General features: G+C 41.0%; 1 protein-coding gene across 3 annotated transcripts; it reads right to left on the bottom strand.

The window, feature by feature from the left end:
• Nucleotides 1-735: 735 nt before the first annotated feature.
• Nucleotides 736-26,325, bottom strand: olah (oleoyl-ACP hydrolase). 3 transcript variants are annotated; one of them, XM_043690330.2, is made up of 7 exons: nucleotides 26,191-26,325; nucleotides 23,253-23,384; nucleotides 22,285-22,423; nucleotides 14,674-14,773; nucleotides 10,393-10,565; nucleotides 8,867-8,949; nucleotides 736-3,428 (listed from the first exon to the last, which is right to left on the bottom strand). In XM_043690330.2, the coding sequence occupies exons 2-7, from the start codon at nucleotides 23,380-23,382 to the stop codon at nucleotides 3,286-3,288; spliced, it is 768 nt and encodes a 255-aa protein (XP_043546265.2). In that variant the 5' UTR covers nucleotides 23,383-23,384; nucleotides 26,191-26,325; the 3' UTR covers nucleotides 736-3,285. The 3 variants fall into 3 exon arrangements, with proteins under 3 accessions (XP_043546265.2, XP_043546266.2, XP_087843467.1); XM_043690331.2 differs by lacking the exon at nucleotides 26,191-26,325 and adding an exon at nucleotides 25,591-25,786; XM_087987341.1 differs by lacking the exon at nucleotides 26,191-26,325 and adding an exon at nucleotides 25,591-25,783 and having other exon boundaries at nucleotides 10,393-10,562.

Below are 26,325 nucleotides of genomic sequence, written 5' to 3' on the forward strand. Positions count from 1 at the left end.
AACAATCACACTAGCCAAAAATACTAGCACAATAAGAATGTTAGACACAACTTAATCTGCAGTTGAAAAAGAAGTGACAAGGTGTGATACTTAATGGAATGTGTCTCGAACTAATGCTGGTGCATTCATCTCTTACTGTATTGTTGGTGAGACAGCTAATTCCTCACCAGCTTCATCCTCCTGTGCATTAAGGCTAAGCTGATAAAATTACCCTTATTATTCCTTTAAAGGAGATTTTCTAGGAGTCTCAGAGTGTTGACTGTCTTTAGAATCTTTAAATAATTTTGAGACAGAGATAGGGAGATTGCTGATTACCAAGAGAATAAAAGATTATTGGGGGTTTTCAGGAATGTAGACTTCTTGTTTGGGTCTGGCAGCCTGGAATGGGTGACTATGGAACCTCCCTATCCTCAGTGACTCTGCTTCTTCCTGCCCTTTGCTGTTTCTCCCCCTTTTGATGATGTCCTCCTACAAGAGATTGGGCCCTGTGCAGCACCAGACCCATGGTGAGCTCTAGCTTGTATGCAGTGGTCACAGGATCAGCAGTGGTAGCCGCAGGAGGAGATCGTTACCAAGACCCTACACAATGTCAAGTTGCAGCAACTGGGGGAGCAGTATAAGAGGAACGAGGAGGAGGAGAAGCCAACCGAGAAGAAAACGGAAAGGAAAAGATAAACCTCTGAACCAAAAATACCAAAGCTATTGCAGCAATATTATACAATACAAACTGAAATCTCAGGTAATGCCGAAGCATGGCGACACTTTATGAATAACTCAACAAAAAACTCTTATTGTCACACGTATTAGGCACGTGTGACAATATTAAATAAATTTAAATGTACACTAATATGACATCTCTGACTGAATATAGTTCCATGCTTATCTTACTATTACATTTTATATACATAACTTAAGAACTGTGTCACTGACTTACCAACTATTTCTACAGAGAGGAAGATGAAGACATTTTATACTGGTGTATTACATGTTGTGATGTCTAGCTATCTTAATGGTATTGTTCCTTCCTGAAACTTGCACAATAATACAATAATCCAATTGGTACAGTACACTTTGTAAGGTCTGAAAAATTACAAATTCTGAAAACTATATTGTGCTGAAATACTCAATCATAAATTAACTGGAGTTATTAATATCGATTGTCTTAACAGAAACAATGTACATAAACAACGCTGGACAATATAATAATTTGGTCATGAAGGTGCATTTGGGAATGCAGAAGCAAGTATAAATGATGAAATTTTTCTTAATCTGAGCCATAAAAACGAAGTTGAATGAATGGGGTCTCAAACCAGCACTGTCCATTCCAGGAATTTGAACCTGGACGCTGAGTTCTACACAAAGGTCCAAAGTACACAGAGGAGACTCAGTCCCACTGAAAATAGCAGACATGTGGCAATGAAGAGACAAAACTCGGTTATTCAATTTCAAGGAAAAAATCTCATCAAAGTTTCAGTTGCCTGTTATGTTGGATAAGGCTGAAGATAACAGGAACTGGCGCAGTAAGAGGTGTTACAATTGGCTGTCACGTGAATGAAATTACACAGAATCATTCAGGTCTGCAAAGTGTTAAAACTGTAGGAAATCAGTAGCTTCTGTCTCCACTAAATGAGGCATAGATTTTATGTAACATTCAGGATTGGTCACGTGCACAGATAATTCCAAATAAGGCATATACTTGGCATAGAAACGGTGTATAAAGCAGCCCAGAAAACCTCTGATTGCTCAGCAGAACTCTGAAGATTCACATTGCAAGATACTCTATGTCAGGAGCCATGGTGAAGACTTCGAGCCAAGTTTCAGCCTGGCCAGCTGCCAACTCTCCTGGGTAATAGCATTTGGGTTCAGTAACAAAATCAGGGTAGTGAAAAATATTGATTGAGATATCTCATGTAATTTGAAGTGTGTGTTATTTAAGTATTTCATAAATTAATTGGATTTATAGAGCTCGAAGTGTCTCCATTGTATTCATCATTTATGTTTGTATTGTTGTCTCTCAGGGAAGGACTGCTTCAGTTTCCAAGGAATTTCCAAGCATAGCAAAGCAGGTAGAAAACACTGGCATGAGTTGAAGGACCATGCCGATATTAGTCTGTCGTGATTTTTGAAACACTCAGATTTACCTCATCTTCATACATTTAACTCCTGTACGAATACTGAAATTGTGTTTTTCTCACATCCAGTGAACTTGAATGTTGCCTTGATCCCCATGTGTATCCAACTCTTCTGCATCATTGAAACTCAAAAAATTTCATAGAATAGGGGCAAGGCTTTGGAGGGAAAGAATCTATGGCAATTGAACAATTTCCATCTGAAAAGGGGAGTCAACAATGCATTGTCTAGTAGCAATGAGAAGACATGATCCTGGGTGATTCACATGATTTTCTCTGAACTGCAGTATACAGGAAGGCTGTAGATCTCAGATGTATTAATTATCTGAGAAGATTGAGATCTTCCAATACCACAGCTTTGTTCAAACAGGTAATTGATAATGGCCATTTCAAGTGGTGTGATTACAGATTAAGATTTTTGTTAGGTATACTCAGACAGATAGGCTTTGTAATGAATCTTCACATCGCACTCACCCATAAGTAGCAATATTCATTAATCACTCTGCTGTGTGATATACCCAATCACAGTTTCCTTGAGCCATCTAAGAATCTTTCAGCTGGGAGATACAGATTGTTTCCTAACTGCTGAGTTGGTTATAATATCCAGACACAGCATGCAGCATTCTTGAATAAAAGAGAACCCCTTAATGTCAACTCTCCAAAACAGAAATGCAAACCAAATTAGATTAGATTAGATTACAGTGTGGAAACAGGCCCTTCGGCCCAACAAGTCCACACCGACCCGCCGAAGCGAAACCCACCCATACCCCTACATTTACCCCTTACCTAACACTACGGGCAATTTAATATGGCCAATTCACCTGACCCTGCATATCTTTGGATGGTGGGCTAGGTGATCTGGATTCTCACCTTTCCCAGAGGTGTGTCATGCCAAAACAAGTTGATTCTCAACAATAAGAACAATATTAATAATTTTAAAATCTGTCTCTATTTTCTGTACTGTTCATGGATTTCATTTTCTTTGTAAAATAAAGAAACAGAACCTTTAATATAGATGAACCCTCTGTGTTAAGAGTTAAAAGTTGAACAGTTGTAGGCCATATCGTGGTTATATCAGTAACTTCCTAAATTGAGGTCTCCATATCATGTAGGGTGAGCATTCAGAATTTATTCAATTCATAAAGGTTTCTGGTCTTTAAAGGTAGTGTACTTCAGCAGTCTCTAAATGCTTTGTAATATAAGCTATTAAAAACTTCTCATTATCTGGTTCTTTGAGGTAAAAATGAGCTCCAGGAAGCTTATGGATGGTAAATTCGCCACTTGTTAAATCACTCCAGGCTGCAAGATTAAAACAAAATACAATATTAAACCTCTCTCCAACAACAGAATTTAATTAACAAAATATAAAATATAATTTAATTGTTAATTTTTAAATTAAAACTCAAATGGCTTTCTGAATTTTCCTTATGATAAAGATAATGCCACTCTATTCACTCTGATCTACACATATTCAAGCCCTACACTATGTGGTTCTTCCCTGAAGTAAAACTGGATTTGAGGCAGTGGAGGAGATTTAAACTTCAAGTAGGATGCAAACTTGTTCACTTCCAATTTTAAACAGAGGAAGTGCAGTTACAAATCAATCTGTTTTTAGAGGGGTCACTGAAACCTTCCAAAGGAAGTCACATACTCCAATTTCAACAAATTGGATGTTAATTGATTTGAACCAGACTTCCGGGGCTTAGGGAAATCTAGCAGGTAAAAAGGGGCAAGAATGGCCAGATCTGTAAAGGTGAATGCATTTCCAATGTTGCTAATGGCCCAGGAGGGAGTAGGAGGTGGTGTTTCTTTCAACTATAATAAACAAATCTATTTATGGACCATGTGCTCAACAAACCCCACAGTCTCAGCCCATCCCTGATTTCCACGATCTCTCTGACTTCCACATTATCATCTTGTCCAACAAGTAGCATACCCAAATCTGACCTCTTTCACCCACTTTCTCAGATGTCTCTTCTTCACTCTCCCAGTCTTGTCCCAACTTGACAGGCAACAACCTATAGTCAGGCCTGGTTAATTGCACAGGGTATCCCTGAAAAACTTTAAGAGATGTTCTGCTGTCAAGTTAATCTGGGCAACTGGAAAAACCTAGTTGTGAATTTCCCCTCTGGGAATACACAACACCACTGCTTTCTACACAGTTCAGAGTAAATACTCATGCCCTAAATAGAGATGTACAGCACTGAAACAGATCCTTTGGTCCAATTCATACATGCCGACCAGATATCCTAAATTAATCTTGTCCCATTTGCCAGCACTTGATCCATATCCCTCTAAACCCTTCCTATTCTTATACCAGTCCAGATGCCTTTTAAATGTTGTAATTGTACCAGCCTCCACCAATTCCTCTGGCAGCTCATTTCATACATGCACCACCCTTTGCATGAAAAGTTGCCCTTAGGACCCTTTTAAATCTTTCCCCTCTCACCCTAAACCAATGCCCTCCTCCAACTCAGGGAAAAGACTTTGCCTATTTACCCTATCCATGCCCCTTTTACAAACCACTATAAGGTTACCCCATAGCCTTCGACACTCCAGGGAAAATAGCCCCAGCTATTCAGCCTCTCCTTATAGCTCAAACCTTCCAGCCCTGGCAACATCTTTGTAAATCTTTTCTGAACCTTTTTAAGTTTCACAACATTCTTCCTACAGGCAGGAGACCATTCCAATGTTTCTTACATTCCCGCTGACCTTTGGGGAGGGGGTGGGGTGGGGGTGTCTACAGTATAATCCCAATAACGTGATCGTCCCTTTCTTATTTCTTAGTTCCACACAAATAACTTCCTGGACATATTCTCAGGAATATCATCCCTAAGTATGGCCTTATTGTTATCCCTTATCAACTCAGCACCTCACTGCCACCCCCCCAAAACCGCTCCCACACCCTCACCACCTTACTAGTTTAAATCTTCCCAAGCAGCTTTAGCAAATCCCCCTGCCAGTATATTAGCCCCCTTCAAATTCTGGAGCAATCCATCTCTCTTGTACAGGTCACTTTTACCCCAGAAGAGATTCCAATGAGCCAAAAATGTGAATGCTTTACCTCTGCATCAGCTCCTCAGCCACGTATTCATCTGCTCTATCCTCCTATGCCTACCATCACTAGTTCTTGGAACCGGGAGTAATCCAGATAGTACTACCCTCAAGACGTCCCTTTTAAATTCCTGCCTAACTTGCAATATTCTCCCTTCAGAATCTCATCCTTTTCCCTTCCTATGTCGTTAGTTCCAATGTGCAGAACGTCCTCCTGCTGATCCCACTCCTCTTTGAGAATATTCTACACTCTCTCCGAGATATCCTTGATCCTGGCACCAAGGAGGCAACACACCACTCTGATTTATAATTCATTTAAGTTTCAAACATTTATAATAATGCAAACTATATGCATTTAATTACTATCAGTTACCTAAAATGTATTCATTTATTTACAAGCATTCATTCTCATTGGTACGTATATATGAACAATGGAATCACATTGCTAATATCGCCAGGATTACACTTTGGCCCTGAAAAACCAGAATCAATTTCTGCACAAGATATCAAAAATTATGGGCTGCATTTTATCAGAAATCAGTGAGGTGTCAATTTTGGCAAGTTCCATGGTGGATTTCTCTCCAAGAAGTTTTGCATGTTTATCTCATACTATTTGACACAGTTTGCCTTATTTGCTATGCACCATGCATGGTGTGCTATCATCCCTTCAACAATGGTGGGACCTTCTGGATTTCTGGAACAATTTTTAAAGCCATCCATGCATGGTGAAGTAATGCCAGTCTGGAACTGCCCCTCTGTGCATGGAGTTGGAACCAAAGAAAAGAAACACTTTTCAGGAAGTATATCGGCAGAACTCATACTTCACTGTAAATACTATAATGTTCCTAGCTATTTTCAGTTCTGATAAAGGGTTACTGGACTCGAACGTTAACTCTGTTTTTCTCTCCACAAATACAGCCAGCTGAGTTTCTCCAACACTTTCTCTTTCACCTTCTGCATAATGTCCTCAACTTCTTCCTTGGAAGATTGCTGCACCCTCCTAGCTCTTCAGAGTCCACCTCATCTCTTTGTGTTTCACATTTCAGCACCTGCAGTTTTTTTTTTAATTGCATCGGTAACACCCTTGAAACACTTGCAGGTCAAGAGTGCAGTAATCCAGAACAGGTCGTCAATGGATCATTGGAAACAGCATGCTGCCTGAAAGTTTAGTACAGCTGTCACTTTGACTACCACTAGAATAGGATGCCATCCACCCCTTCAGGTCACAGATACTACTCTAGGAGTTGGCATAATTCTGTGACAGTATCCCCAGACATCCTCAGGCTGCAGCAACATTGTGTCTTGCTCATCTGGAGGAAATGGCATAGAGGACAAAGGTCTTTGGATCTGATATACTTCCTGTGCATTCTAAGACGACCTTTGGCTGCAACTTCATGTGGAACATATTTGATTGCTACTGGAGGCTATTCCTTCTCAATTTCCTGATGTCTTTGTTGCATGGCAGCTAGAATCATTCCTTTGTATTATGTGCAGACAGAATTTGCATTACACGCAAATAAGAATTTATCATCCTCCTCAATTCAGTGGGACATAGTCGATTATAACAAGGAGGGCTGTGAAGTGCCTCTATTTGGTCCTTTGCCTCAGTGGACCTTATTCCTATGCATGCCCTGCAAGCCATTCCACACAAACACAGGCTATTGCAAGTGCAATAGGGATATAGAAATCTTGCCCCCTCCCATCATTCAATCACCCATAAAAGTCAGCAATGCATAGAAGAACACATTATCAAACACGTACCAGTTCAAGGTGAGAGAAAATCAGCTCCTTCTTCTTGTACAGTCCATGAGATTTTGGCTTATCTTTGTGAGTTTTGGCTCACAGGTGAGACTTAACATCACTTGTGATTAGTTCTGCTTCACAGCCTTGTCAATGATCAGTTTGCGAGGACCAGCAACACCGTCAAGATTGCTTGTCACCAGGATTTCTCTTCCCTATAGTTGATTACTGTATCATTTCACATGTCGAATTCTATGACTATGGATATTTTCAACTTACATTGTTTAATGCAACTGCCTTTTGATGGGCCTCATATTGTTCGCAAAAAGAGCTCCTGTCCTCAAATGGAAAAAAAACCCCCACAGGTTCCCCCATTCCAGGTGTGGTCCCAGCCATATTCTATCATACATTTATGATTCGCGTAAGTACATAGACATTCCAGGTCACATTTGACATTGAGCTGCTGGGTCAGCATAGCAACCAAAGGATAACTGGTTAACCCCATCAGTACTACATTCCTGCACATTCTCACATACCTTTCAATTACCTCTTCATTTCACAACATGACTCTGTGAGACCTGGCCCTACTGCGTAGACAAACCAACCACTATGCAGCACTGTCCTCCTTAATGCCAGGGTAGTTGTGACCTTTGTTAACTGCTTCCTTCTTGCTGCAGTAACCCATGTCCTCCAATGCAATATCTCTTATTCTTATATATTGAGTTGCCTCCCTTAACAATGATATCCCGTTTGCACACAGCATGCTGCATCTACAGTGCTAGTCTCTGATAACTCACCTTGACTTTCATTGAGCTGGCCTCCAGAAATGGTCATGGTTAACCCAACCTAACCCAAACTCCCCCCCAACACACACACACACACACACACACACACACACACACACACACACACACACACACACACACACACACACACACACACACACACACACACACACACACACACACACACACACACACACACACACACACACACACACACCCTGTAGAATCAGAGATGTACAGATCAGAAACAGACCCTTCGGTCCAACTCGTCCATGCTGAGCAGATATCCTAAATTAATCTTGACCCAAATCCCTCTAAACTCTTCCTATTCATGTACCCATACAGATACTCTTTCAATGTTGTAATCGTACCAGCCTCCTCCACGTCCTCTAGAAGCTCAGTCCATAGATGCACCACCCTTTGCTTGAAAATGTTGCCCCTTAGGTCTCTTTTAAATTTTTCCCCTTTCACCCTAAACCTATGCCCTCTAGTCTGAACTCCCCCAACCCAGGGAAAAGACTTGTCTATTTATCCTATCCATGCCCCTTACGATTTTATAAACATCTTAAGCTCACCTCTCAAGCTCACCTCTCAGCCTCCAATGGTCCAGGGAAAACAGCCCTACTGTATTCAGCCTCTCCCTATAGCTCAAACCTTCCAATCCCGGCATCATCCCTATAAATCTTTTCTGAACCTTTTCAAGTTTCACAACATCCTTCCTATTGGAGACAGACTGGAATTGTACACAAAATTCCAAAAGTGACCTAACCAATGCCCTGTACAGCTGCAACATGACCTCCCAATCCAAATCTCAGTGCTTTGATCAATAAAGGAAAGCATACAAAACGCCTTCTTCACTACCGTATCTACCAGAGACTCCGTTTTCAAGGAACTACAAACCTGCACTCCAAAATCTCTTTGTTCAGCAACACTCCCCAGGCCCTTACTATTAAGTGTATAAGTCCTGCTCTAATTTGCCTTTCCAAAATGCAGCACCTCACATTTATCTAAATTGAACTCATCTACCACTCCTCAGAGGTGGACATCTGATCAACCAATATGTCCACCCTCTTGCTGGATGCATGAACAAATCAAAACTATTTTTGTGCAATTGTTGTTTCAAGCCACATAATCGAAAATTGTTGAAATCAGTTTCACCTTCAAGGTCATGTGGTACATCATCTTTCCCATCGAAGCTACTGATGGAACACGTGAAGAGCTTGTCCAGGGGTTTTTCATATCTATGGCAGAGCAAAATCACTTCAAAAATCATTCAAAAGTCATTAACTTCATGTTAAACATGTACATTGTGTCTTTTATAGTGCCTTTATCACAGTAAAATGTTCTAACGAGTTTCACAGGAATGCTATCAGATGAAATCGATATCTTGTGTAAGGAAAAGATATCATCAGTGACAACATTTTTAAAAAACAAATCTCTTCTATTCTCTCTTCAGTTCTTCACAGATATGGCAGCAGCCTGGTATTGGCTGCTCAGTTGTTTTCCGGATAGTCTTTACATAATTCGGATTCAACAAACTTAATGACCCCTGAAGGAACAAAATGGCCTTTCCATATCTCTCATATTCCATGCTCTTTTACTTCAATAAAACATTTGCATAATTTTTAAAGCTATTTTGTAAGCAACTCAACATTTGAGGATAAATGCTGCGTTTTAGAATTTCATTATTGAATTTCATTAGTGGCACACAGTCTTCCTGCACTCCTAGCAACATAAAATCTTGCCACAGCTTCAGTGGAGTGAAAGGTAAGCAGAGTATACAGCTAAAAAATAACAAATATGGAGCCCAGGAATGATGTCTGGATTCTGAAAAGGAAGGGCAGGTTTCCTTCTCCTCACCCTCATGTAGTAATTCTAAGTAGTTCCCTTCCAAAGGATTCTGAACTCCTCTGGTTCTGGAGAAGGAGTGAACCTTGGGAGTGGGATTTATGCCAGCAAAAGTCTAGAAATTGCTCAGCAACTTTTATTTGCTCTAATACTGTAATCTGTGATTAGGGATTTCTTTACTAATGTTTACTTGCTTAACCTTGTCTAAAAGAATGTGCCGTTACAGATGGAACAGTGGCATTGCTGCCTCACAGCACCAGGGACCCAGGTTCAATTCCACTCTCAGGCAACTGTCTGTGTGGAGTTTGCACATTCTCCCCGTGTCTGCATAGGCTTCCTCCGGGAACTCTGGCTTCCTCCATAATCTAAAGATGTGTAGGTTAGGTAGATTGTCATGCTAAATTGGCATTGTGTCCAGGGGTGTACAGGCTAGGTGGATTAGCCTTAGGAAATGCGGGGTTACAGGGAAACGATGGGGAGGGGGGGGGGGGGGGGGGGGGGGGGGGAAGAGAGAGTGGGTTTGGATAAGCTGCATTTTAGAGGGACGGTGTGGACTTGATGGGCTGAATGGCCTGCTACCACACTGTAGGGATTCTATGATGAATGTTTGCATTTTTGCTACTGCAAAGTGACAACTGAAGGTGAGAGGGGTTTAATCCAACTGGATCTTTTCACATTCACAACATAAACTACTCAGTTATTATTGTATAACAAATTAATGCCATAAAAAATTGTGTACTTCAGTTTGAATGGGTAAAAGTAAAAAGGTAAAAAATAAATTACACATTGTAGTCTTATTTTATAATATTAATTCTACTTAAATAATATAGATTTACCTAATTGATTCCACAAGCCTAAGATCTGCTTTTAACACAGGGACAAACATTTGCAGAATGGCTTTATTGGCAAGAATTTCAGATGGGGTACCACCAATAGACGTCATCCATTTCAGAAATTCATCGTCTGGGAGATCTGACTTCTTATGAATGGGATAACGAGCTGGAGACTGCTTGTAGATAAAGGTGAAAGAATCATTTAGTGCCACTTCAACAATGCAGGTTATAAAAAAAATTCTGTACTTTGTATTTTTATAGTTATAAAAGTATCAGTGTCAGCATCTGAGCTATAAACATTTTCCATCAGAGGCAGCACTAGCTGCTGTAATAATGTATCTTAACCTCAACTCTATATTTCAATGTTTTTGTTAATATCTCACGTAAATATCAATTACTGCAACATTAGGGTCATGTTACCTTTGTATTCTCCAAGTACCTGGTTATAACTGCACAAATGTACTTAATTCAAGTCTCTCACAGCTATCATAAGGGAACTTTCATCCAATCAGGCTGAAGTTCAAAGAAGTGAGAAATGAAGGATATGTGTTAAGTTACTGATTCATTTGGTCACTACACATTGCACAATAAATGAACATGGCCAAGGAGCAAAGCACATTTAACTTCAGAACCAACATCCTACATATAAAGTGAAAGATCTAGGGGACTGATAAAGTACTCTGTTCACTGCCCTTTTGGTTGATGTATATGCTGGTGCTTTTGAGTTGACCTTAAGCATAGTGATTCTGGATTAGCGGTGCTGGAAGACCACAGCAGTTCAGGCAGCCTCCGAGGAGCAGTACTACTGTCCCTAAGATGCTACCTGAACTTCTGTGCTCTTCCAGCACCACTAATCCAGAATCTGGTTTCCAGCATCTGCAGTCATTGTTTTTACCTTCAACATAGTGAGTTTATTTCAGTAAGTGTTTAGGGCCCTTGGCATATAGTATATACTGGCAATATACTAGGACTAGACACAACTTACATCACAAATAAAGATTTTAAAAAGCCTCTTTGTTATGCCACACCAAACTCAAGTTTCACCTTCAAAGGTTAAGTCATTCTGCATAACATGTCTAGTAATCTATTTAACAGTACTGTCTGAGCAGCTTGAATAGTAGCAAGACTAATGCTTTTCTCTTGCCTCAAGGCTTTGGGCCATAAACTGGAAAATGGGGCTAATGTAATCAGATCTTCATTCACTGGTGCAGATATAGTGTGTCAAATGGCTTCCTTCTGTGCTGTAAATATCAATGAGTCTATGTCTCATTAATGCTCTGCTCCTGAGAGCACGTGTGGTAAAGAAGAGCTGTGTTGGATATGCAAAAGTTAGCAAAATAAATAACTAGCAAAACCAGCATTTGTCACCTATCCCCCGAGTGCCTTGGAGAAGGTGGTAGTGAAGTGCCTTACTGAACCATTATACTCCATCAATCAGATACACACATAGTGCTGTTAGGAAGTTTTCACATTTTGGGTCCATCCTGTTTCTGCCAGTCTTTGAAGGGGCATTTGCCCTTGCCATTTGCCATAGGAGTGTAAATATTTTCCATTCCAAATGACTCTATTCCCTTTGAAAGCCTCAACTGTCCCACATAGGCCATGCCTTTCAAATCCTACCTACTCGCTGTGTGAGTTTTTCTTCATGCCACCATTGCATGTTTTGCCAAATACCTTAAATCTGCACTCTCTGCTTCTTGATCCTTCCATTGGAAATTGTTCTTCTTTATCTACTCTGACCATTCTCCTTGTAATTTTAAATATGTCTACCAATTTTATTATCAACTACTTCTTCTTTCAATCTGACCTGAGCTGTATCTTCTTCCTTGCTAAAATGAAATGCTAAACATTAATTTAGTAACTCGCTCATTCTCACTGCTTCCATTTCAGGTTCCTTTATAGCATCCAATTTGCCCCACTTCTCCTCTTAATACTTTTTTTTTTACTATTCTATCCAAAGGGAGTCTTCAGGATTCCCTTTTATGCAACTTGCCAGTCTCCTGTCTCCAATTTCCTTTTTTATTTCCTTTTGAACTTTCTATACTCATTCTGATTCACATGAACACTTTCTTTTATTACTTTACATCAAACGACTGCACCCCTCTTATTCCTTAAGTCTAGCCAAATCAATTTGGTCTTTGAACCATCTGAAACAACCTCTTCTCCAGTACTGATGGTCTCCTTAGCCAAAATCACCATCACACATACCGTTGAATGAGTGGCCAAAACTGTGGCGAAAAAGGTAGAGCATCCATGTCATCTTCACAACACACTTACTTACCTGTCTTAGGGTCATCTGCAAATTTAGCGATCATGCCTTTGCACCTCTCAAAGTCATTAACATAGAGTGCAATAAAATGAGGCCTAAGCACAGATGTTGCAGAATTCCATTCTCAATAACAATCTGATCAGATAAAGAGCCATTTTCACATACAGCCAGTCAATCTACTATCCATGTTACTATGTTGCTCCATATTATATGTGACATATTGAACAATAACACAGTGGCTCAGTGGTTAGCACTGCTGCCTCACAGCACCAGGGCCCCAGGTTCGATTCCAGCCTCGGGTGACTGTCTGTGTGGAGTTTGCACATTCTCCCTATGTCTGTGTGGGTTTCCTCTGGTGCTCCGGTTTCCTCACACAGTCCAAAGGTGTGCAGGTTAGGTGAATTGGCCATGCTAAATTGCCCATAGTGTTAGGTGCATTAGTCAGAGGGAAATGTGTCTGGGTGGGTTACTCTTCGGCGGGTTGGTGTGGACTTGTTGGGCCGAAGGGCTTGTTTCCACACTGTAGGGAATCTAATCTAATAACTTTTGATGCAGCACTCCGCCATAACCCCCCCATCAATCCATAATACATGTGGTACTTCAAAGATCTGATAAATTGGTTATCTTTTCCATTTCATAAAACCATAAAGAACTCTTCCTAATTAGCTTGAATTTTCCTCCTTTCTTCCTGTTCTTTTAAAATGATCCACATAACAATCACATTATAATGAGAGTTTTAACCAGCCCTGTTGATCCAAATTGCATATGGCGAGCTGGCTGTCAATTTCAGCACAAGCTTACCTTCCATGTTAATGGGGGTGAGGTGTTTGAACAACTCACTCTATTTCATGTGATAACTTTTCAAAAACACACTAGGCTGTGGAACACAAAACCTAGTGCATGGTTTCAGGTCTGAGTAAACTTCAAGAATCCTCCTCTTTTTGGAATAGCTTATGCATTCATATATTTTTGGACAGTGCAAAATATTAAAGCTTCTGCCAATATCATTGGCAGGAAAGGAAAATATATTAATTTACTTTACCTCCCAAATATAGATGCATGCCTCCACCTCATCACACTCCTCATTACCAACTGAAATTATACAGAACTAACTTTTGTCCCTTTCAAAGTAGTACACAGAGTTATTCCTTGGTAAGGATGAACCAATATACTATGCAGAAAAAAGTTGCTTTAAAGTAGCTTTCTCCAAACACAAGCAACTGCACAGAAATTCAAAGTCACAACAGTTCAGGGTAGAGGTAGATCAAAGTATCACCTTCCTTGGGGAAATCTTTCAAAACTTGATCCCTAAGTGAGCCGACCAAAGAAAGACCAGCATTGGGGCACAGTGGATAGCACTGCTGCCTCACAGCACCAGGGACCCGAGTTTGATTTCACCTTTGGGTAGCAAATGCAGAGGTAAGTCGATAGGATGGAGGGTGTGGGTGTCAATGGGATGATGTTCAGAGGGTTGATGCAGACTCAATGGACCAAATGGCCTCGAACTACATTTTGGAATTCTATGAGTAGTGAAAAGTGTAGGTGCTACAGAATTATATTATGTTTATCACAATGCATTAAGTGCCTTTACTTGACAGTGCAAAGGAGCTGAACAGTCATAGAAAATTGCACGATCAATCTCCAAGTAATCAAGTTTACATGGTTTTTCCATTCTTAATTACTTCAGAAAACTTTCTATTGTATTACATTCACAATGAGATTTCCTCCAAGCTGACCTGAGTGGAGCAGTTTAACCACTGCCTCCTCATTATGGTATACCCTAGGTCAGGACTTCATTGTGTGCAAACTACTAGTAAAAATATAGCTCTGACATGACATGTTTTACATTAAATAGCTATGGAACTCAAGGAAGTCTATATTTATGTTCAGTTCAGCCAAACTGAGAAATAAGGTTAGAAATCCCATTTTCAAAGAAAAAAGGTATTATATTTCATGTCTTCTTGTGCAAATTATTTGATTAAAAATAATTTCATAAAATAAAACGTTTTACTTACATGTGGTGCTGAAGCACCAGATACAAAAAGGTGTACAGGTTCCAAACCATGATTTTTCTGTATCAATGCTGCTGTAGCAAAACTGAGGTATGCTCCAAAACTGTAGAGAAAAACAAGTGGTAAAGTAATTTTTCACCTTGATTTTGTCTCATTGATCTTGCACTGATTTTCTGTGAAATCAGTATCAGTGTTGTTGTTGTCCATTATGAATTAAACTAAAACCTTTACTGAGATAATTCGTTTAATAGCAGAATCATTTTTACACACCTTAAATAAACATTCTTGACTACTGCCAGTGTGACAGAAATTTGCATTTGCCAATCAAGCACAAGGCAAAATCAGGACAAATTGTGATTTTGCAAAATCTTATAAATGAGGAGGAACCTCAAAGGCAATTGACACAGGATATATGTGTTCAACGGCATGTGATTGGTTTGCTGGGTGAACAATTTCCAACAGACAGCTTTGGAGAGATCTGAGTTCAGTATTGAAATTTCATCATTAAATGTCTCTTGCAAAATTGGTGTCATTGGGGCAGACTCTAGCCAAGACATGCCCTGCATGTAAAATCTAGTTTCTACTGCAATACAGGAACTGGGTGGTCTAGTCGGCATTTTACAAAAAACATTTTCATAATCCACCGCCTCCCTTTTTGTGTGTCATTTCCCTCTTACTGTATTTTAACCAAGCACGTTCTACAAATCCTGCTGTCTTTTCTCTTGCCATTGATTTTCTTCAGTTTTGTTATCGATGGTTTTGAAATTCATCACACAAAGTAGTAAGGATGGGCATGTGGGGCTAACAAATTTACATACCTCTGAAGAGGTTTGGCCATATCTGTCTCTACCTCACATTAATAGATTTTTCCACATGCTCCTGCACACAACGAGATAACTTACCTTCTACAATTCCAGATGATGAACCAGGTTTTCACAGTCCTGCCCTCTACTTTAGAACTTAGCTGTACCTAACATTGTCATATCTCCGACTTTAGGAAGTGAAGGTTACAACAGCATGAACTTGCATATTACTGAATTCTTCTAAGACATCTTGAGAGTCATCTACATCAGGCAGTCTACTATGTACATGTACATCAGAGAACTCACAGATTCTTAGGCTGTAAAGGCAAAATATTGTTTTTTCCTTGAGAAAGAGCCATTGTTGGTCAAGGTTACCACTTTCACTTACGACTTGAATTTTTACACATCAAACTCATTCCAAAAACACAAGGGATACCAGCAAGACAGTCAATCCACAGGGCATAAATGTGTCAAACAGCTTATTAACAAGTTTTCATAAGAGCAAATAGCTTCATAAATCTCCCTGGAAACAAGAAGAATGAGAGGGTGCTGCCACTTCACACTGAATGCATACCTCTAATCCAGAATGCATTCACATTCACCTTAGTCTCAACACAATCATGTGCCTTTCTTGCAGTATATGGAATTCCACTCTAAACAGATGTCGTGCCTGGACAGATAAACTACTTTAGATTACAGACCCAGCATGATCTCACATTATCATGTTATCAATATTCATGCCATAAAGATATGATTGGTGGTGGAGGAAGAGGACACCCATTAATAAACAATGAGAGCAAAATTAAGAGGCTAAGCCAGAACATATCACTACTGTTTATATCAAAGTAAATAATAGAATCTCGCGCTACTGACTCCTTTTGCCATTGCAATAATCTTCCACATAAACACTACAGGGATTCAAAACACCTTCAGCAACACTGGCTACAGCTTTGTCTCAGCCATCCTGCATGCCAAACTTTTAAATCTGTAAAGCCTGCTTTATACTAAATACATGAACCATAGTGAAAAATTTGATTTCCTGAAAGTAACTAGCAAAGGTGGCTACTATTTCTGTTCCTCCTCATCCCAATCAGTGCTTCCTGTTGGTGACAGTGTATGTTCCATCCACTCTACATTCTAATCTTCTGCTTCTTCAATTGTTTCCTTTACAGTTTTAACAGGGTAGTAAGATGTTTAGCTATTGAGTAAATCAAAGAATCATTTTAGGGCAGGGGATTATATTTGGCCCATCATGTCTACACCAGCTGTCTGTATGAGCAATTCACTTTGTGCCAAACCCCATAAACCTGCACATTGTTCCTTTTTATGGAAGGACAGAATGCTATGGTGCAGGAGGTGGCTGTTTTAACCACTGTGCCAGCACTTGCTGTCCGAATGAGCATGCTAACTTGGTGACGTTCTCCAGCCTTTTCCAAATAATGTACAATTTAATGTTCTCCTGAATGCCAAAATTAAATAAGTGTTCACCACACTCCTACACACTGCATTTCAGACTCACTGCATGAAAAGGTTTAACATCACAGGAAGTTTTTTGCAAACTTTCAATCTGGCTCCTCTTGTTCTTAATCCTTTTATAAGTGGGAACAGTTTTCCCCTAATTACCCCATCTAGACAAATCATGGTTTTGAAGATTTCTATCAAATCCATTCTGAGGAAAAACACAGCCCCAACGTCTCCAAACTATCTTCATAACTGAAGCTTCTCATCTGGGAATTCTTGTAAACTCCTACACACTCTCCAATGCCTTCATGTCTTTCCAAATATATGGCGCCCAAACTGAATGCAACCCCACCCAGGGCTGAACTAGTGTCTACTAAACTAGTGAGAATCAGAACCTTGGACTTGAAGGGAGCATCCTTGTTCTAAAGCATTGTCTAATCCGTGCTGCCTCGGCTAATGATGCCATAACTTGTAAAACATACTTGCTTTATGCAACATCCATTATTCAAGATTGGGGGTGATGCGGGTAAAATAAATAGAAAAGAATAGAATTGTTGGAAAAGCTCAGCAGATCTGGCAGCAACTGTGGAGAGAAATAAGAGTTAATATTTTGGGTCCAGTGACCCTTCTTCAGAACAGACCATTCCCATCATCTTTAGTTCTTTCGGTTTTTCCTTAGAATAGAATTGGATGAAAGTGCACTCCCTACTCCTGTCACACCCAGCAAGTCCAATTTATACCAGGAAGTCTAACAAAAGAAACCTAACAAAATTTACCTTGCACAATATTATACCTGGACACTGCTGCTCATATCTCAGCACCAGCAGATTTCCTAGGTCAAATGTAGAATTGGGTTTTAACATATTACATTAGCCCTTAGCTTTGTCTCATATTAAAAGAATTAAAAAAGTGTACATCTTGCTGCATCATAATTTGAGAATTTCCACAGTAAAATTACAATTATTGCTGAACTTTGATGCTAATGTTTTTGAGATTCATGCATGAGTAGTCTTAAATCCCTCAGTGCTACAGCTTTCAGCAGTCCTTTTCCCATTTAAATAGTATTCAGCTCCTTTATTCTTCCTGCCAAAGTGCAGTACTTCACATTTCCCCACATTATATTCCATCTGTCAAATGTTTACTCACTCATTTAATCTACCTAATATGGATTCCTCGTGTCATCCTCATTACTTGCCTTCCCATCTATTTTACATCATCCACAAACTTGGCGATAGTACGTTCACTTTGCCCATTGAAGTCATTAGTGTAAATAATTGCAGCCGCAGCACTGACCCCTGTGGTTCTCCACCAGTTACAGGCTGCCATCCTGAATATGTCCCCCTTTATCTCACACTGTCTTCTATTAGTTAACCAATCCTCTATCCATGCTAATATCCTACCTCAACATATGGGCTCTAATTTAGTAGCCCTATATTTGGTACTTTATCACACATTTATTGAAAATTCAAGTGTATTAAATCTACTGCTTTTCTGTTATCTGTCCTACTTGTTACATCCTCAAAAGAACTAACAAGTTTGCTCTTTGTTTCTCCTGCACCATGTCTTCATCTTCCTCCACGAAAGACTTCCAGATTCTCAGCAGTCATTGCATCCACTCTTTATCTGCGTGAGTTGTGTAAAGCATAGCATGCTAGAACGATGTGATGCACTCGCATTGCAAAGCCCTCCAGGCTGATCCAGCATTGCAACCTCTTCCTGACGTGCTCAACCTAATCCACAATGGCCTTGATGGCCAAAATGGATAGCATTGTATCTATACTCAGCCTCATTAAGGACATATATAATGGAGTCATCAGATATGAATTCAGACAGGATTCCTTGTCGTGCAGTAACCATTCTTGAACGGCATCTGACTCTGGAGATGAAACAGGTACATGGCAATTCAAGGAAACACACAATATGGCAGCTTCCAAGAATACCTGTCACAGATTTTTACAATGTGGCACCAATGATCACAGATGACTGCTACAATGCTGGAATGTACAACAGCTATTCAGGTCAGCAGCTTTTTTTGTTCATGAAATTAGCTGTGATACAATATGGCAGGCTCAACATAATGGGTGCCCTGTACTTGAAGGAAGCCAGTTTGTTGGTGATGGAGTGGAATGACCAAATGATTAATTTTACACCCAGGAGCTCACTTCTAACATGAATGAGTTTATGGAGATTACATCGGTGGAAGAAACCCTCTGAAAATCCAGACAAGTCTTCACCCAACAAAATAAAACATATATTTGTTTCATCCCACCTTCAACGTTCATAAGGTAAAAACAATGACTGCAGATGCTGGAAACCAGATTCTGGATCAGTGGTGCTGGAAGAGCACAGTAGTTCAGGCAGCATCCAAGGAGCTTCGAAATCGACGTTTCGGGCAAAAGCCCTTCATCAGGAATAAAGGCAGTGAGCCTGGAGCGTGGAGAGATAAGCTAGAGGAGGGTGGGGGTGGGGAGAAAGTAGCATAGAGTACAATGGGTGAGTGGGGGAGGGGATGAAGGTGATAGGTCAGGGAGGAGAGGGTGGAGTGGATAGGTGGAAAAGGAGATAGGCAGGTAGGACAAGTCCAGACAAGTCATGGGGACAGTGCTGAGCTGGAAGTTTGGAACTAGGGTGAGGTGAGGGAAGGGGAAATGAGAAAACTGTTGAAGTCCACATTGATGTCCTGGGGTTGAAGTGTTCTGAGGCGGAAGATAAGGCGTTCTTCCTCCAGGCGTCTGGTGGTGAGGGAGCAGCGGTGAAGGAGGCCCAGGACCTCCATGTCCTCGGCAGAGTGGGAGGAGGAGTTGAAATGTTGGGCCACAGGGCGGTGTGGTTGATTGGTGCGGGTGTCCCAGAGATGTTCCCTAAAGCGCTCTGCTAGGAGGCATCCAGTCTCCCCAATGTAGAGGAGACCGCATCGGGAGCAACGGATACAATAAATGATATTAGTGGATGTGCAAGTAAAACTTTGATGGATGTGGAAGGCTCCTTTAGGGCCTTGGATAGAGGTGAGGGAGAAGGTGTGGGCACAGGTTTTACAGTTCCTGCGGTGGCAGGGGAAAGTGCCAGGATGGGAGGGTGGGTTGTAGGGGGCGTGGACCTGACCAGGTAGTTACGGAGGGAACGATCTTTGCGGAAGGCGGAAAGGGGTGGGGAGGGAAACATATCCCTAGTGTTGGGGTCTGTTTGGAGGTGGCGGAAATGTCGGCGGATGATTTGGTTTATGCGAAGGTTGGTAGGGTGAAATATAGATGAATCTATATTTACTTCAGAATCCATGCATATGATTATTTGAAGGATCTTAACTAAAACATATTATTAAGGTAACCGATTGATTCAATAATTAAAGAGAGTCACTAACTAAACGTAGTGTGAAATGTTCTTATTTATGTCTTATGCGTAAACAACTGCATATTCCATCTCAGTTCTGTTATCTTGGGTCCACAGGGCTACTATTGATCGAACATGTGCAGACTACATTAAGCAAATATTTTCCTAAGCTCTCCAGCTACTGTCAGCCACATTCTGTTGCATTGGCTACAGGCAGCCGTTGAAATTTTGTGCTGCTCTGTCATGGTAAAGTCTACTGCCTGGGCTGCAGCACTGCCCTCATCGTGGGGGAATATGATGAAGTGGTATGATCTGAAAGGAACCGCATTGGTGACAGTCTGAATACGTTTGTGGTTTGAGCATTACTAGATCCTGTACAAATCACCAGTGAATCTTTGGCAGCAGCCTGTTGCATAAATGTTTAGCGCAGACGTCACCTTGACAGCTATTAGGATAGGATGGTTGTCGAGAGTGTGGTGCTGGGAAAGCAAAGCAGGTCAGGCACATCCGAGGAGCAGGAGTATCAACATTTCGGGCAAAAGCCCTTCATCAGGGTAGGATGGCTATGTACCTCTTCAAGTCAGAGTCCTGCTTCAGCAGATGGCCCAGCTATGTGACGGTGTCCTGGGCCATGCTTAGTTATCAGCAGCAATGCCCTTTGCTCATCTGAAAGAAATGGCATTGAGAACAACAGATTCTGGACTTTCTGTAACTGCTCTGCATCCCAAGGTGTCCTACAGCTGTGACTTCACGAGGAGTCACTGGAGGTTCATGCTGATCTATTTGTTTCTTCTCATTTTCTCCTTGTCTTTGTTGTGTTGTTACCCTAGTGATGATGATCGTGCTGTGGAGGATCCATTGGTAACAGCACCAATGCTGCTTTGTGTGGTATAATCAGCATTAGAAAAGGTTCTCAGTCAGCATTTGCATCACAGACAAATGACAGTTTAGTATTGTCCTCGATAAAGTGGGACAGAGAGGACTCCAACAAGGAGGGCCATGGAATAATTTCCCATGATTGTTTGACCAAGTGGACATTATTCTTTTGCATTCAGCACAAGTCATTTCACGTAGATAAGTGTGGTGAGACCTTCCACCCCTCCTGCCTCAATTCCCAAGAAAGGCAATATTGCAATATCAGAGCAATGTGGCAAATATTTACAGTTCAAGATGAGAGGAAATTAGCTCTATGTTTTTGTGCAGCCCAAGAAGATCTTGGGGTAATGAATGTGAATTGTGCAGGTGACACTTTTAAGGTCACTTGTAATTACTTCTGATTCAGAGAAATGACAAAGATTGCATCCTATTACAGTTGGACACTGCATGTTTTCATGAAATATTTCAGGAGCTTCCCATGAAGTGTACCTGCAATTCTGGGGACTGCCGGTCAAGCTGGAGGCCTGGCAGAGCATGTAGCAAGCTGTAGTGGACAGGTATTCCCACTGACTTTCCTGTCTGGAACTGGTCATGTGTACTTTCTCTCTGTCACTTGGGAGAATAGGAGATTGCATATAAAGGAGGCAAGATTAGGTACAAGTGAGGTGTTAATGCATAAGAGTAACTCCTGTTAAGTTACTTTTCCCTGCTCCCCTCCACCCCCTCAACAAACTTCTATTTCCTCTCCCTTTCTTCAATTCCTCCTGTTCACTTCCCAAACTTCTAAATAAAAATACTTATTTACTGTCCATTTTCTCCATATAAGGGTGATGTGGTTAGAAAGGGAAAGGTGGGAGGCTGACATTTGTTGTTTGCAAAACATTTGTTAAACTAGTAATTTTGTATAAATAATTCTTTGGAATAAATCAACTAATGTATCTATGCTGTGGCTGACATTGATGAAGTGAAGTTTTACAGACAAACACTAGCATTTTAACATTGACATTTTCATGAGAATCAGCTTTAAAATGTAAACAATGTTTATGGTAAACCACCTTAACAATATGAACAGGACCTCTCCTTTGCTGAGTTGCCTGGATCTTTGTCACCCAAGATAAATTCAGACTGGATTCATTAGTTTCCATACCTGTGACCAAAAAATGCAAAAGGCTTCTCTTTAAGGCAGGGCAACAAGACGCTGGAAATTTCTTCAATAAGCTGCTCAACGCTTTGTGTAATAGGCTCCTTAGAACGGGTTTCTCTTCCAGGAAGGCGTATAGAGTAAACTGAAATTAAAGAACTTGATTATTGGTGTCACTGCACCTGCAAATTTCAGAAAATAGGCGATTTGTTACTGGAATAGCAGTCAGAATGAAATCTCTTCAGACATTTCACACTGTCCTTCCATACCAAAGTCATACCATTAGACATTTCCTTATATCTCAGGAATTACTGTCATTTCTTCTTATGGGGTAGACAGGTGCAGCAAGGGAAAGTGAGATAGGCTGCCAATCCGCCTCCTCCCATTATTTAGCAAAGTAGTGACAAGACTGCTGGGCTTTCCGGATGACTGTATAAATGAGGACAACAAAGGTCAGACAGGAACACAATTGTAAGCTTCACCACCAATGTTCCTATCCATTTACCACCTGACTAGGGGTGGTAGTGTAAAAGAAAATCCAGGCCCAGTTCTCTATTAACTTGGCCATAGAACCGTCTCAAACTTCATCATGATACAAGTATGCAGACAGAATCAGCTATCTTTCCATTCTGATAGGGAACAGAGTTTAATCAATAGACATGAAGCTCAAGACAGCTTTAAGTTTGAAACTCTTTCTGTTATAGATTGGCAGTTTCACTTTTCTTAAGAACTGAATTTTGACTTTTCTAGAGCATAATTTGCTGTTGATTTATTGGAAGTCCAGTGAACTAACAGCTGTTGTAGCAGTGGTGTTACCCAGGGGAATATCAGAATGCTATTGATAATCGGTCTATTCAGTTATATGAAACTTGTGATTTGGTGTAGACAGAGTTCTGAACTGAGGGACAGTCCACAGTCATATTTGCTTTGTATATTTAACAGAAAATACAGATCTCAATACTCGTAGCTGTTACCTTCTATCAAACTGGTAAAGTGTTTTCCCCACTGAGCATAATGAATAGATCCACCTCCAGCCCAGGGAAAGCAGATGAGTCTGAAAAGAGCTTCAGGTCTTCGATACAGACAGTTAACTATTTTATCCATTTCTGTAACAGAATCAAATATTTAATTAAAAATTGTGGACACTCACGAAATGCAATCATGATGCTTCAATTTTAGATCTTTGAGCTGCGGTACTGAAACTGTGTACTTTTTTGCTTGGGTATCTGAGTTTGAATCTTATTATAAACTATTAACTTAGCATCAGAAAGTTGAGAAATATTAGATAGAATCTCCATATTCAATTGGCAGAGGGAGAGCCACGGAGGGTGTGTGAGAGAGAGGCAGGGAGATGCAGGGAGGGAGCATGTGTGAAAGAGAGGGAGGGAGGGAGTGTGTGAGTGAGAGAGGGAGGGAGAGCTTCATGACAATTGGCAGTAGCTTACCTTTATTAGCTAATTGCAACATGAGTTGGATTTGAGGGTTACACCTAGTGAGATTTTTCACCATACTCCTCTCATAAATGCTTGCAACATCTTCCCCCATTTATTGTCACCTCTGACAACACTAATCCAGTGTGTCCTCTTTGCTGCCTACTCATGCTGGACACCACCCACTTACATCTCTTTTAATGTATGCTTCTCTCCAAGCCCAATAGGGCAAGAGGAGTCAATAAAGGTGGCGAGCTGCCTGACATTCAGCTCTTGACCTCTTAGGAGAAAATCCTGACTCTGACTGACCATGTTTATGCCTCTTGACTGGTATCAGAGGCTGTCCTTGACTTACAATGAAAGGCCATTCTGTTCAAAGGCTATCTCCTTTGAGTTAACTAAAACTTGCAAATAAACTTCCTGGCTTTGGGCCTGCACTTAAATGGCATGGGAATATGGTAGTACTGTAGGCCTGGTATCGTGACTGAGAAATAAAGTATAAAAAAACAAGGGATGCTGTGAGCACCGAGGTAGACCCAGAATGAGCTAGCAACCCAACAGTAAACAAAAACGGCTGGATATACAGCCTGGTCTAGTCCATGAATTGGGTGTGTGACCCCGAATGCAGAAGGTCTTTGCAACTGCTTTACAATAATAGTTGCTGGCACAGCCTGTGGTACAGCATTGAAACTCAGAAGTGTACTGTAAGTGGATTGGAGATGCACCATTAGAGATGGTGCATATCAGATACCGATGTCAATGGATTGTGGATGAGTTGGCAAATGCCCATGAAGCATGACCTGAAGCCTCAGTGCCTGGTGTCCAACCTGGAAGTCTTTTGGAGCAAACAGTGGACTGGAACCACCAGGTATCCCACTTTAAGTTCCAAGATAAGAACTCTAAACATCTAGCTTGTTCAAAGCATTTGGAAGCAAAATATTAATGTGGAGAGTTTGGCTGTTCAGAAGGCATTTAACTAGCGAGAAATCTGGGAGGCAATGGCCGAATGGCATTATCGCTAGATTGTAAATCCAGAGACAAAAACAGAAATTGCTAGAAAAAGCTCAGCAGGTCTGACAGCATCTGTGGAGAGAAATTAGTTAAGGTTCTGGGTCAAGTGATCATCACTGTTCTCAGGAACACACTCTTCCTTCCTCACTTCTTTGCCATGCAGGTCTGCACTGTTTAAACATCATTCACAGAATCAAAGAATGACACTGCCCTGAGAGAGGACTTTCTACACATCCCAGGTTATTATAATGAAAACAAAAACCTTCCAAAGCTAACTTCTGAGAGATGCAACTGTACATTTCTCTTTAATCTAAAAAAGTGCCACTCACCACTTATTTACATTCAGAATTTTAAAAATTTGGATGTTTCTGTTATTTTTAAACCTTGACTAATTTTGTACATATACAGTCAAAGGATCCTTCAAACCCAATGTTTCAATTTTGCCAACAAGCCCACACGCGGTATAGTGCCTCAAACTCTTTTTCGCCAAGATACAGGACACAAAGCATCAGACTGCCCTCACGAGTGACGAGAGGACTAATGACAGTCCACCACCTGAAATGTTGCCTTTCCATTCCATCCCTGGAGAAGCTACCTGATCTCCAGCATTCTTCGTTTACCAACACAGCAGACCCTGTGTCATGTCTAAATTTTGGTTCAGACTGCTTCCCACGTTTACTGATAAAAACTTTTCTGGCAGCGATGCCAACCTGAGCGCACGGTGGAAACATTTCACTCGGTGTAACTAATTTACATTTACTGTGCGGGTTGACGGTAGCCTCCAGTATTGGTAACACAGTAATGCAGACACTGCCCCCCACCCCACCCCAGCAGCCGAACAGCCCTTTATAGAGGAAATACATTTACACACACAAATCTCATCCGAACAAAGCCCTGGAAATAGCCGGACGGGCTCAGCCTTGTTGAGTGCTGGAACGAGCAGAGGTTGCAAGGTTGCCCAAGCAGAGGCTCTGCAGGGCGGGCAGAACAGAGCGAATCCCCGGGGGGTGGAGGTGGAGGTGGAGGAGGAGGAAGCAGCCAAAATCTGGCTCTCCTAACCTAATGTTTCCACCTACCCCCCACGCCTCCCCATTTCTAATGATACAAAGTTATCTCAAATCAGACGGAAATCACGAAAAAATTTACTCAACGACAAAATACTTAAAAATACACGAGGGGATTATTTTATTGAAAAAAATTCACACCCACAACTGGATAAGATCCAATCCCACCCCCGGAAATGTCCACAGGGAGTCAGTGTGTAATGTCAGGTTTATTTTACCGACAGCGTCACCAATTATTTAAACATTTGGAGCTGCGCTTGTTATTTTTAATTTATAGAACAAAATCCCTGCGTTCATATCGATTCCAATGTCCTTGACGGAGAATAAAAGCTCAAGGTGCAAACAGAAGAGAACGAGATTGATAGAGACAACCTTTTAACCATATTAAAATATGGTTTAAACATCACCTTTTTGCGGAGTGACAGAGACAAAACCCGGAATTGCCGCAGATCAGGCAGGTGCATTGCCAGTCGCTCTCGGGACCACCGCAGCCACCGTTTGCGGGGCGGGTGTGACGCGCTAGAAAAAGGAGAAGGGTGTCG

This window comes from Chiloscyllium plagiosum, unplaced genomic scaffold, assembly GCF_037043375.1.
Source record: "Chiloscyllium plagiosum isolate Xiang-an unplaced genomic scaffold, Cpla_swu_hap1 HiC_scaffold_5, whole genome shotgun sequence".
NCBI lineage: Eukaryota > Metazoa > Chordata > Chondrichthyes > Orectolobiformes > Hemiscylliidae > Chiloscyllium > Chiloscyllium plagiosum.

Coding starts and splice junctions, on each gene's coding strand:
- olah (XM_043690330.2), bottom strand. CDS start 23,382: ATGGATAAAATAGTTAACTGTCTGTATCGAAGACCTGAAGCTCTTTTC. Junction 10,566..14,673: donor CTGGTGCTTCAGCACCACAT/GTAAGTAAAACG, acceptor TTTATCTACAAG/CAGTCTCCAGCTCGTTATCC. Junction 3,429..8,866: donor TGTACCACATGACCTTGAAG/GTGAAACTGATT, acceptor TTAATCTTGCAG/CCTGGAGTGATTTAACAAGT.